The sequence below is a fragment of the Thunnus maccoyii genome, chromosome 10 (genome assembly GCF_910596095.1).
Source record: "Thunnus maccoyii chromosome 10, fThuMac1.1, whole genome shotgun sequence".
In the NCBI taxonomy this organism is placed as follows: Eukaryota; Metazoa; Chordata; class Actinopteri; order Scombriformes; family Scombridae; genus Thunnus; species Thunnus maccoyii.
The window spans coordinates 24903755-24918163 of NC_056542.1; the positions used below are offsets into that span (position 1 = coordinate 24903755).

General features: G+C 37.6%; 1 protein-coding gene across 1 annotated transcript; it reads right to left on the minus strand.

Annotated features, from left to right (window-relative positions):
* Positions 1-4770: 4770 nt before the first annotated feature.
* Positions 4771-12058, minus strand: tmem147 (transmembrane protein 147). Its single transcript, XM_042422837.1, has 8 exons — positions 11955-12058; positions 11176-11278; positions 10577-10646; positions 9970-10035; positions 9696-9832; positions 9491-9575; positions 6466-6587; positions 4771-5759 (listed from the first exon to the last, which is right to left on the minus strand). Exons 2-8 carry the CDS (start codon positions 11250-11252, stop codon positions 5639-5641), a joined length of 678 nt encoding a protein of 225 aa, XP_042278771.1. The 5' UTR covers positions 11253-11278; positions 11955-12058; the 3' UTR covers positions 4771-5638.
* Between the last annotated feature and the right edge of the window lie 2351 nt (positions 12059-14409).

Here is a 14409-nt window from a genome sequence, read left to right on the forward strand (position 1 = left end):
GGAGCGGATATGGTGTGTCTAAATACCCTGTGGTGCGGAAATGGGTTGCGTACAAGGCGTGGTCTTTGGTTCCCGAACTTTGTTTATAAGTCTATAAACTTCATTTATATAGCACTTTTTAAAACGTGCTATAGTACGTAAAAGTGCTTCACATATAGGATAAAATACACACATACAGAAACAAGTATACATACCTACATACATACACACATACACATACATATACATGATATATAGACAATAATTAAAGCACACGACCGAAATAAACAAAACTAAAAGCAAACAGGGAGCGAACACAGACTCAGCAGATCTGATGTAATGGGGAAGGCTGTTCAAAGTCCAAAGAGCTACAACCACAAAGGACAGTCACCTCTGGATTTAAAATAGGAACAGGAACAGATAAAAGGCCTTGAGAAGATGATTAGATTTGGCCGACAGCTAGAATAAGGGCTCAACAACTCTGCCATATATGCAGGGGCCAGGCCACGCAAGCATAATTAGGAAAATTTAGAAGTCAGTTCTGTGCTTTACTGGAAGCCAATGAACAGAGGCAAGAATTGGGGTGAGACCAATGACTAGTTGTAAAGGTAATGAATCACCAAATGATTGGCTTATTATTTTAGTATACAGAGTTGTGCAAGGATGATCATTTGCTCTGTTAATGTGTGCATGTCCTTTAGAGAGGGAATGTATTTTAGGAGGCCAACTCCTTTCTTTCCACTCTGGCTTAGTAAGGTAACATCCAGGGTCTTGGCGTAAACAGGACAGGTTAAGGGGTCAAAGGCCACATATAGGTTGTGGCTCTTATCTAGCATACATGAGCATGTAAATGTATACCTTGTGGCTGTCTGCAATTGGTTGTAATCCACAAATTGACCAATCACAGATCATTTCTCTGCTCCTTCTGCAACTATAGTCGAATAGGTTTTCTCTTTGTTTGGTGAGACGAACTGATGCAAATCTTTGTGTGTTCTGTCTCCTTATTGTACAATAATATTTTTTAATCTTTTTGTATTATTTCATATGTGTGTTTAGTGCTTTCAGACAATTTCCACAACATAGTTTTGGTGAACAGCCCAGCCGCTGCATTTTGCACCAATTGAAAACGAGCTAGAGAGGACTGATTAATGCAAGTAAAGAGGGGGTTACAGTAGTCTGAGCAAGAAAAGATTAAGGTATACACTACAAGGTCCATGTTTTTGGCTTTCTCAACTTAAAGAAACAAGACTGAATGAGCATAGTAACATGAGGTTCAAAGTTCAAATGTTGGTCAAAAAGGATACCAAGATTCTTAGAGGTGGTCTTGATGTTGTTAGTGTGGGTGCCAATATAGTGACTGACCTCCTTAGTAAAACAATTGGGGTAATCAGAAGGACCTCAGTTTTGTCAGTATTGAGATGGAGGTAATTTTGAAACATCCCATTTGTAACAGAAGCTAGGCAGTCATGAAGGGTCGTAAGGTTATTGAGGTTCTTAGGTTAAACTGAGATGTAAAGCTGTGAGTCATCGGCATAGCAATGGAAGGAGAAACCACTGGATGAGTTAAGCAGATGGCCCAGAGGTAGCATATATAATAAAAACAAAATAATTCTGACTGACCGTTGTGGGACCCCACATAAGAGAAGAGCGGAGGAAGACATGTAATTGTTAAAGGCAGGGGCAATGACTGGCAGGACCTTTTTAAGAAATCTAGTTGGAATTATATCCGCAGGGCAGGACGATATGAGAAACTATATCCAAGAGATCATGCATGGAAACACGGTTGAACTCAGACAGCAGAACAGGGCAGATAACTAAATCAGAGTGATAAACTCCAAGGTTGAAATTTGATCTGAGACCACTGATCTTATCAAAAAAAGGAATTCAAACACAATCATCAGAGGAGGTGGCAGGAAATCCACAATGAGCAGGATTCAGAAGTTGGTTAATAGTAATATAGTATAGTATTAAACAAAAACCTTTTGCTTGTCATTATGAAGGTAGTGAACATGGAGGTTTGATTTTTTCCATCTACACTTAGCCTTTCTATAATGGATTGACAACTGGGGCTAGTCTGATCTTATTTGGAGCAATGGTATCTAGGTAAGAGCTAACGAGCACAGTTAGCAGTTAACAGAGTCATTAATATTGGAAAACTTAGGAATTGTCTTGGACATATCAGAAAAGAGAGCTGAAAACCTAGCTGCAGGGTGATCTTCAAAGATGCGAGACTGTATAGTTGTCAACATTGACATTTGTGATCAGAAACTAAGTCAGATATATGCAGGGAGTTCAGAGTCAGGCCAAGCATAAAAACAGGATCAAGGGTGTGCCCACAGTTATGTGTGGGGCCAGAAACATGTTGCACTAGGTTAAATGATTTTGCAGTGTTTAGAAATTCTGTGGCTAGGGAAATAGAGGGATCATCTAAATGTTAAAGTTACCTACAATAATGATCTTGTCAAATTTCAGTCCAACAGATGAAAGCAGATTGGAGAAATCATTCATAAAATTTGTACAAGATCAGGGGGGGCGGTAGATAACCATACAACTCACTGGGATGTCACACTCAATTTTAAAAATTTTTATTCCAAAACTATGAAAAGATCCAGCAGCAAATGGGACACAGTTGAGGTGGTTCTTATAAACCACCACAATGTCCCAACCACCATGGTCTATGGACCTTGGGGCATTTAAACAGTTATCAGGGGGAACTGCAGCTGCCACCGCCCCGAGCGCGCAGGTTGGGCCAAATGCAGAGGACAAATTTTGTTTCCATGTATGTGAGTGCTGACAGAAATGACAATAAAGAAATCTTAATCTTAAATCTTAACAGGGCATCAGCTTGTATAACTTTTGCAGGAGTGTAGAGTCAGTTCAATGTTTGTGGACAAAAGGTGGGATCCTGTGCTATTACAGTGCTGACCATCATGTTAACAGCTCTGACTGGTTGAGAAAAGAGGTAAAGTTGTCAACAAATATTATGTTATATTGTAAGTAAATAAGTAATAGTAGATAAGTAAAAGACAACAAATGGCTTGTCTGTAGTTTCAACTCTCTTCAATCTGTCTAGATCCTATTCTTTGTCCTTTTGACTGGATTAGCACTTTTGTTAGAGACTTAAGGTCTTTTCAAGGTCTTTTTCTTTTGTTTCAGTTCTCCTCTTTGTTCCGATTTTCTTCAAAATTCCTTTGACTTGTTTTTGTTTCCTCCCTCCCTCAGGAGACCAAATCAATTTATGCATGTTTACATGGTTCTTTCCTCATTCTCTCTGCTCAAGTTTAGTTTCTCTAGTGTAACAGTAGAAGTGTGGGAGCAGAGTGAGAAGTTTCAGCTGCCCATCTATGAATGCAAGAATTGCAGTAAGCTGCCGCAGCGAGCCACAACTTGTGGGCATTAATATGAATGTAATACACAAATATGAAGTTGTACATAATAAATATATATGGTGAGTCACATGGTATATACTGTGGTTGGATATAAGGGACAAGATACGGATAAAAATAGTATTTAATTAATAGATTCATTACAAGAAACTGCAGAACATTTTTTCATTACAATATCCACTATTTTAGAGGTCATAGATGCTGTATACTGCCCTGTTTTAATGCACTTTTTAACCTTTTTAACTGAATGTTGTTTTGTGTCTGTTATGTTAGGTGTCTTGACACATACACCCTATCATTCTGTGAAAGTGAACGAAATACATGAGGCTCGTGTCACAAATAAAGCAAATTAGAATTAGAATCACTGACATTACAATATTGGCCTGTCGGTCCACCACTTTGGTCCAAACTGAAATATTTCAGGAACTATTAGATGGATTCGGACCACGTTTCCCAGAGGAAGAATCCTGATGACTTTGGTAACCCCCTGAGAGTTCATTCAGTACATATTTGTTTTGTTTTTTAGTGAAATGTCTCGACCACTATTTAATGTATTACCATGAAATTTGGTAAAGATATGACTTTTTGTCTAGCATTGTCAGCAGCTCGAATTTTTCACATACATACATACATGAAATACCTTAACATCTACTCTAACTGGCACAAAATGTTGTACAGACATGCTTCATCAGTGCTATGTATCCTAAAGGCTTTTGTGATCCACTGACTTTTCATCACCATGAGGTCAACATTTGTGGTTCTAAGTGAAATGTTTCAACAACTATATTAGATGGATTGCCATGAAAATTGGTACAGACATTCATGTCCCCTTCAGGATTAATTGAAATAACTTTTGTGACCCCTTTACTTTTCATCTGGTGTCATCATCATTTGTCCAATACTTTGATTAAAGACAGAATACCAGCATAATGAATCACATCCCATCAGCCTCAGCTGTACTTTGCAATTAGTGCTAATTAGCTAAGTTAAAATCTCAAGAAAGTGAAACAATTTAGCTCAAAGCACTGCTGTGCTTTGGGAACTGCTAGCACGGCTGCAGATTCAGTCTTGTTGAAATGGACATGACAATTGTGTTAACTTGTGACTACAGAAATTATTCTAAGAAAGCATAGATGTTGAGATGACAAAATCTTGAATGATCAAAAAATATTAAACATAATTACGCACAAGGTGTCTGTAGCCCTCCAAAAACAAGAGCAAACATGAAAAACTTTGAGTTGTTTATCTTACTGGTTTATTTGAGCTATTCAGTAGCCAAGATAAAACTTGTGGTGAGATGACAGTGACGCAGGTGAGTGAGGAGTCTCTGAAATGAGAAATATTAAGTGCACCATTGCTGAAAAACATCGTGCATGCTCAGACAATCTGCCCCTGAAGATGAAAATGATAATTTAGTTCTTTTATTAAATGGGACAGATTATTCACAACACCCACAAAGCACTACACAATCTTATCAATCAAGACTGTCAGATAAGACAAAAGAAAGACACATTTATTAACGCCAAAATCATAGATGCTTACAAGTCAACATAACGTGGTCAGACTAGCCCTCAAGTTTATTCATACTGCAAGCCTCATTCAGTCTTCTGAGTTCAACTTTAAATCTTTAATACAATTTCACCCAAAACTAGAAAAAAAACCTAACTTTTTAAGTACTTGCCTGCATATAAATAAATTGATAAATTTGTGGCCACACAATGAACTATCAAAAACCATCCACTTCTCATTAATCCACTCAGTACATTTCACTATTTAATCTAAGCATGTAGCACGTATGCTGGCTCATTAGACAACATATAGAAAAGGAATACATTAGTTATAAAGACTTAAATTCATTTGTGGTTGTTTTAATACAAAATTAACCTTTTCACAAACACAACACAGTTAAGGTAAGCCAATCGTATTACAGAAGCCTCATGATGTCACCACTCACTCTGCAGTTTTCACCAATGGACTGAGGCAAAGCTTTACCCTGAGAGCATGTTTTCCATCATGAGTCCATACAGAACATAAAAAAACTGGAAGAACTGGTTAGCATACCAGTTGGTGGCTTGTACGTTAGCCTGTTTTACACACCAGACCAGTCCAAATATCCAATATCAACAAGTATTTTCAGTGGCCTTTGGTGTTGCATGGTGATACAAGGACTGATATACAGTAGTTTCCGAGGTCAACTTCTGATGTATGATAACCTCAGTCCAATCTGGACTTAACAGACTGTCGAAGGCTTAGCCCACAGTGTAGGGTTTTACTTAGTTGCTGTGGACCAGAGTGACAAAGAGAAACAGTGAGCAGAGAGAGATGGCACCAGTCAGCACAGCTTTCACCAGCAACACTGTCCAACTGCCCAACAGGAAGACATGGACGAACAACCTGAAGACACACAGAGAAACATGGCGTGAGTTACACTGTTCATCCACAGGCAAATGCAAATCAGATAAATTTGAGTTTATGCAAGAGTTTTCAGATGTGTAGTTGACAATACTGCCCGAATATTTAAACATTTCAGAGCCAACAACAACGACACAATGAACTCTTCCACAGAATGGAAACTTGATAAAAGGATCTGCTGGTCCACTTAATCTTTATCACCAAGAGTTTCTAGTGGCTTAATGAACAAATCTGTGCTATTAATAAATTTCAATCAAGCAAAATAAATGTAGATAAAGAAGGAGCTTGCTAAAGACATTATAAGTACATCAAGTTATGCAAGTCTTACGTGGTTATTTTTTATGCATTTCTCTTACTTGGACATCTTATGTATGTTATGCAATCTCTTTAATTGCTTGTCAATTAAATTCTGTGTAAGTAAAATGTGTGTGTCATTATTGCATATGTTTCTGCAACATAGTGCCACCTTGTGGTTTATAAAGTAAATTGCAGCCACCACATAGGTGCACATAGGTGGTCAAACCTGGACTAAACTGAATTTTCCCTTGAATTATTTGCCTTTTTTGGAAATACACTCTTTTTCTTTCTTGTTGAAAGTCAGACGAGAGGATTTTATTCTTTTTTGTGTACTGTACAGTGTGTATGTAGTATGTCTGCAGGTATGTGCTTGTGCTGAGTGTGCACTTACTCCATTAAGAAGCCCTTGTAGACGCAGAGAGCCAGTAGCACAGTAACAGGTAGCCTGAAGCTCTTGGGAAGGTCATATCGTGTAAACATCCACACCACTGCTGCCATGGCGATATAATGGACCTGTACACACAGAGAGAGATGAATAATTACTGGTTTTAATTTATTTTTTTACAAACATTCACATTACAGACGCCTACGTCTAGTTTGACACTAGAGACTTATCATTCGGCAGGTCAAAGGTGATTAGAGAGCGTGCTAAGTTTAAAGCTAGTGTGGATGTGAAGTCAATTAGTCTAGGTAATGTGTCGAGCCAGGGAATTTCTCACAGCACAGACTATCAGACTGACTGCTTGGTTTATAAAATCTCCTTCCCCGCTGCATTGCTCACAAGCTCTCCTTCTCTAAATTTGTGAATCACAATAGTCTAATAATCATCCCTACCACTGGTGGTGGTAAAGTTTACAACAAAGCACTTGATAATACAGAGCCAAACATCTAATGTAATCAAAAGTTTGATCACACACTGTCCAGCAGGCCTTCAAAACTGTCAACTAATAACACAAGGTGTCTAATTCCAATTAATATTTTATCAAGTGGTGGCTCCACAGTTCTGCCTACTACTGATCACTGCAACAAGACGCTTAAATTTGGTTTTATAAATATCAGATCACTGTCTAAAGCCTTACTAATAAATAGTTTTGATATGATTGGGTTATGTGAAACATGGCTTAAACCAAATGTTTTCCTTCCCTTAAATGAAGCTTCCCCACATGACTTTACTTATGCCCTTATTGCTCAAGCAAATAAACAAGGTGGGGGTGTTACCTTAATATGTAAGTCTATTTTCAATTAAACCTCCGAACTTGACATTAAATTCAACTCATCTGAGGCTCTTATTTATAACAGAAACACATTCTGTTCATTCTACATTGTGATACTCTATCGGCCACCTGGCCTTTATTCACAATTTTTAGAGGAATTTAGAGAATTTATCTCTGATCTTGTTACTCATTCTGATGAAATTCTGATTCTGATGTAATCCACTAAGTACAGCCTTTCTGCCGCTTGTTGATACTTTTGGGTTTGTTCATGAGTTGACTAATTGCCATGGTAACACCCTTGATTTGGTTTATTTAAAGGGATAACTGTTTCTGATCTGTCTCTCCAGCTACATCTGCTGTGTCAGATCATTTTCTCATTAAATTTGAAGCATAATTGGTCTGTGCTGTTAATGTCGGCACAGATGCATTTACCACTTGCCACATTGGTCCGTCTACTATAGCTGCATTTGGTGAGCAGTTGCCTGAAGTCTTGGCTCTGTTCACTGCAGAGACAGGCTCTGTTGAAAATTTCACCAGTGACTTCAATGTCTCCTGGATTCAGTTGCACCTCTTACTCCCAGAACTACGTGACTAAAGAGGTCTACACCCTGGTTTAATGAAGAGACACATGTGGGCCCGCAGGAGACTAGACAATGGTGAAAATGAAAATTGGAAGTTTTTTACCTATCTTGGCATGAGTGTTTACTGAAATACAATCATGCTTCATCTTCTGCAAAAGCAGTGTATTTCTCTCACCTAATCAAGCCTAGATTTCTCTTAAACACTGTAGCTAAACTTACTAAAAAGCAGCTGTCCATTCGCTGCTCACCTATCACAGCTCATGAGTTTCTAGACTTTTTTCTGCAATAAGATTGATGAGATTAGAAACAAAACTACTTCTTCAACTCCAGCTACTGCAGATCCTGTCTTACCAAATTCATATTTATAAAGAGATTCACATATGGTCCCTGTTACTGCAGTTTTTGAGGCCCAACAGGTCTTGAAACTTTGACCAAGCTTGTATCAGCTTCTAAACCAGCTACTTGCCTACTTGACCCTTTAGCAGCAAAACTTTTTAAATACATCTAGCCTTTTCTGGAACCCACAATGCTACATATTGTTAATTTATCACTTACTACTGGCATTGTCCCCAGATGTTTCCAGACAGCTGTGGTGAAACCTCTACTTAAGAAATCACACCTCGACCCAGGGTATCGACCAGTCTCTTCCATTCTTATCGAGTACTAAGAGAGCTGTGTCACAACAACTTTTGACTAATATACAATGATCTACATGAACCTTTTCAATCGGCATTCAGGGTCTGTGCCCCCACTGAAACTGCTCTAACCAGAGTGGTAAATGATCTTCTACTTGCTATGGATTCAGATTCCACCACTGTGCTTCTATTACTGGACCTCAGTGCAGCCTTTGACACCATTGATTAATGTATACTATTAGACAGATTAAATTGTAATTTTGGTGTCTCTAACCTAGCCTCTCTTGGCTTAAGTCCTACTTATCTGAAAGAACACAGAAACATGTGTAGTATGTCCTCCTGCCAGGTCTCCATGGTGATGGAATTGCGTGACTCAGGTCCTATTTTGTTTCAGTGGCTCCTGGAATCTGCTTGATGTCCTTTTCATCACACTCTTCATATATATTATACATCTATTGTAATGTTGTTATCCTGTTCAATGCTGTAATTTGCGTTCTATTCTGTACACACAACATTTATTCCATGTCTGTTTGTCCTGGGAGAGGGATCCATCCTTTGTTGATCTTCCTGAGGTTTCTTCCATTTTTTCCCTGTTAAAGGGGTTTTTAGGGAGTTTTTCCTCATTTGAATCAAGGATCTAAGGACAGAGGATGTTGTATTGCTGTACAGACTATAAAGCCCCCTGAGGCAAATTTGTGATTTGTAATATTGGGCTAAACAAATAAAATTGACTTGACTTGATTACAGATACAATGACAATATCATAACACCTGAACATGCAGACAAGAATGAAATATTTTAATGTAATCTTTTTTGTAGACCACTGCTGTTAATGAGGTGAGTGAACAATGTGGAAAAAGCACTTCTGTAAATACAGTGGAAGGAGGTGAGCAGGGAGGAGGAGAGGGAAAGGAGACTGTCACAGAAAACAGATTAAAATCAATAACAGAAGATAGGAAATACAGGAGGAGAAAACAGCTACTCACCAAACTGATGTTAGAGTCAAAGCTCATCTGGATGTATTTCCAGTCAAACTCGATCCCTCTGGCTCCGACCCACAAAGGAAGGCACCTGAAGAGCCACAACAGTGAGATTCAGTGTTTAAATATGAACTATAATAAGTGAAGCTAGTGTTTCTTCTGCAGGAACAATGTTAAGTTAAATCTACAAAAGAGATGAATGACTGCTTACCTGGACATCACAAGTTCTGCTGTTGCCCAGCCCATGGCGGCCACCATGATCTTGTACTCTCCTTTCCCAGCATTACGAGACATTACAAGATGGAGGCCCAGCAGGTCTGCCAGGTCCACTGTTGCCTTCATAAATTCCTGGGAGACACACATACACGCATCAGCCTCTTAAACAAGCTGGTGTTACACAAGCTTTCTTTCTTTTTTGGCAATTCCAATAGTAAGTAAAATATGACAAAGTGAGAAAAAATGTTTTTTTTGGATCCAACACTCACCCCTACAAAGTCATAAACTCCAGCTCCTCCTTCCCATGTGGGAAAAAATGTAGCAAGGAACAGCATCTGAAACACAAGAAGATAAGAAAACCCGACTTACACACTCTTAAACACAAGGAAGATAATGACATAATAGTTTGTGAATTCCTATATAATGTCCTCCACTCATTTATTTTTCATTTCATATTTCATTCTGGGTTTTCATACAAACTGGCAGTTCCAACAATCATGTTGCCTAATGTTCTCTGGACAGCAAAATGGATTATATAAGTCCACCATCAGTGCTGGTCACCCGTTGACATACAAGAGCTGTCTGCATCCAACTGAGACATGTACATGCACTTTAATGCACTGTGCTGCTAACTGCTGGTTCTTTTTTTAGTTTTGTTTTTCCTCTTGGAATTTATTTTTATCATGTTTTTGAAGGGAATTTTTAGATATACAATATATCTGTTTCCTTTCTGTTGTTGTTGCACTGTTGTGGGCTGGGAGGAACAGCACTTTTTTTGTGTATGCAAATACACAAGAAAATGACAATAAGCTAAATCTTGAATCTATAGCCTCAAAAATGAAGAAAGATCATTCAATTGCCTGAAAGCTCACTCACCTTACAGAGCTGGACAAATAAGTAGGTTGCTCCAGCCTGGACACATCTCCAGAAAGCATTGTACTCTGAACTAAAGATTGAACACAAAGAGATACATTTTAGGACTGTAATACTGTATACGCAGGCACAGAATGCAGGATATGAAAGGCTATTATGAGAGAGGGCAGTCCAGGTAGAAACTGACACTTTGGGATGCAATGTTTTAAGATATGAGTGCAATTACAGACAAAGAAAAATCAGTCTGCATTATGTTGCTATGAAAAAGTACTTCCAAATCCACGAGCACACTACACAGTTGTAAGAGGATTAGACGAACCCCCCTCCCAAACCTCTGACATTACTAAGCAGATTATTAACAGAGACTTTTCAGTCTTGAGCATGTGTTGCTACAGTATAGTAGTACATAAAAATCATGTAATAATAATTTTAAACATTTGCCCATGACAGTAATTTTCTAATGTGGTGCACAGTATTTTACTTTCAATCCTCTCCTCACACGATGCTGTCGATGACTGGACTGACAGACATCACCCAGTTTACACAGACATGCATTGATCACCACCCATGTTGCAGATCCCTGATTTAAAACAGACACTTACAGCCCACTGCATTTGTATGTTATAAAGTAAGGGAAATACGCCAGAGCAAAGCAGTTTCCAAAGTGAAACAGCGTCATGATGTCTGGTCACGAAATTCAGCTCCCTGCAGAGAAGGAGAGAGAAGAAGACGACAAGATAAAAGGGTTGATACCATAGACCTGACTTGTTTCTGTACTGACAGATTTTGGCCCAAACTTACTTAGGTATACATTTACTTATATTATTACTGGGGCCAACTAATCTACAAATAACTAGAACAACAATTCTAAAAATGTCACAAAATAGTGAAAAACGACCATCACAATTTCTTTCTTAAGATTAACAATGACATAAAACAGATAAAAGCAGATAACAGTTACTTATTTTTTTAACAAACTCTTGATTTTACATGTCTCATCAGTAACAACTGTATCAGACAATAATTCGCAGTTTCTGATTATGTTTAATATCGGTCGTCCATTTCATACTGTGGCTCCACATAAGCTGATTTATCACATATGCCAAACATTAACAACTCTGTCACCTGTCAAGTAAATGTTTAGCATGTGTCTTTTTTAAATCCAGAGATATAAATATATGTAGTGTCCTTAAGTAAAGGAATAATCTGTACATTAACTAAACTATTTCAAACGTTACACGACGCTACGTCTAGCTAGCACGTCTCGACGGCAGTTTCTCCCTGTCGATGTTAACCACAAAGCTGTTTTTTTTATTTCATTTATCACTTAAATCGTACAGCATAATCTGTAAAACTGAGCTTTTTCAGTGTTTGTACTTACTATGAAAGAAGAACTTAAAAGAGGCCAAATGTCGTGTGCCGTTGAATGACAACCGGAAGTTATCTAGGTTCCACGTCGAAATGCCTCCGACGACGCCACTGAAAAAAGGTTCCGCAAGATGTTCACTTGTGTGTAGCTTAAGGTCGAGTTATACATATTAATAGACTTAATTTACGGTTATATAATACTTCACAGCTACCATTTTCAAAACATCTGCATTCAGGATGAATCGACATCAGAAAACCGATAATTATCTTATCAGAAAACACACACAAGACAAACAGGCAAACATGGACATTTTTAAAAGAATAGGCTACTGTGAATTTTGAATATTCAATAAATACCCGATCACAGCAGAATCATGTCATGACAATGTAACATATGGACAAAAAAAAAAAAAAAACATATAGGAGCTGAAAAATGAATAAAAAGAGGGTGAAGTGTTCATTGTACTGGAGGAGCTTCACATTTCTAGCCCACAGTCTGATGTTCAGTGCGTGACACCCACGATATAGATCAAAATTAATAACTGGCTGAATGAATCGAGAAAATAATGAAAATCATTGTTAGTTGCAGCCCTATAGTTATGGGCTATGGGTTATGACAAAAGTTCCCTGTGTGGACATTCATAAAACCCATACTTTCAGACCAAAACCAGTGCTATATGCCAAATATTATTTGATTTTACACAAATAATTAAAAAAGTTTATTTTTTTCAGATATCAGGACAACGTCATTAGTATTTACAGATGACTTAAAATGTAAAAGCCTGTATTTTCACATACATACACTTACATTTCTAAAGTAATGTTACTTCCAGATGGTTGTTGAGCCTTCATGGTTCTGACAACTATAAAAGAAAAAAAAAACTGCATGAAAAATACTGTTGTACACTGTTGTAGAGCTTATTAACAGGAAACCATCTTAACACATGAAACATTTTGAAGAAAATTCATTTATTAACTTAGTGTGGTTGCTGTAATGTCTGTAATACTTAAAGCTTTGGAAGCATTTCACCTTATGCTTGCTTACTTGAGGAGGCTGTAGTTTAATAAAGTGTAGAGAGACAGGCTTGTAAACAATAAGGTTGCCATCTTAAATTCCTATGACAACAAATCAATTAGTGGAAGGACAAGGAGTCATTTTCTATCTCACAAGAGTGCTATGTAAATTTTTGGTGCAAACATGTATTTTTGTAAAAAAAAAAATAATAAAAAAAAAAGGTACAAAGACCACAGACTGGACAAGAACAAAACAAGCATGTCCACATCCAGCAGGCTGATCAGGATAAAAGAGCAAAACATTTATAATCAGTCATTCAAACTGTACATTTTCCCTCAAAAACAGAGCATGCCACACCTTTTCAGTGTTTACATTAAACACTAAATTACATCACATTTACACATTACACAAAAGCAAAGATACAGCTGAGAAGCAGCATCTCTCCAAACCCCCTATTATGGTCCAGATGAAACTGGGACTTTTTAAGTAACATATGAAAACTTTTTTCATTGAACAGGAATTTTTTGTTCCATTTAATCTACCAGTCAAATTCAAGCTTTTTCCAAACTCTTAACCTGATAAGCCTGGCTGAGGTCCTTGTTTGCTAAATAATCCTACATCTGTATTCTTCCTTTGGCCACTGAAGTTGGCAGATTTAAAAATGCTCAGAGGAAAAGCAGATTGTGTGAGCTGTGTGATTTCAGAGGAGGGAAAAGTGACTCACATTTTCTTTTCTATTGTACATATAATGATTTAAAAGTGTGTGAAATGTTCTGGTGTATAGATAATCAACAATTGTGTTTATGTTTTCTGATTTCATCAGTATAATACAGTACATGTTTTGACAGAGCGGAATTTTGCTGTAGACATGAGGGTCTACAATTTGGGAAAATTATTCAAACTAGTTTTCTTTATCTTCTTTGGGCAGGTCATACAAAGCATTGTGGATGTAGTTTGTATTCATTTGTTTAGTCTTGTAAACCTGTGTGGCATGTTAAATGCAATTTCAATCATTCATTTATATAATTGCTATGGATGAACATGCCCATCATTTTCAAAAGGTTCAGCTTGTCCAACCTTTTTCTCCAGAAAACATTTGATCTGATTCTCATTTTCTTCCTTCACACCTCACCGTCTCTTCACATTGCATCACTTTAAATGTATTTTTTTAAACTCAAGACACAAAGAAAAAGGTGATAAAATAAACATAATGAACAATTGTGTTGCCGTGGCTTCAATTTACAAATGAGTGCATACTCAAAAACCAAATAATCAATAGAAAACGTGAAAAAACAAACAAACAGATAATACATAAACAAAGTGGACCCAAATCCAGTCGTGTGTGGTGCAGTACATGCTGTCCCTCCACATCAGAAAGCTTCAGTAACATCCTGAACATTCATAACTGTCCAGTCTCCATGCTTGGATGTGGAAATCAGCCTGCAGGCAAATG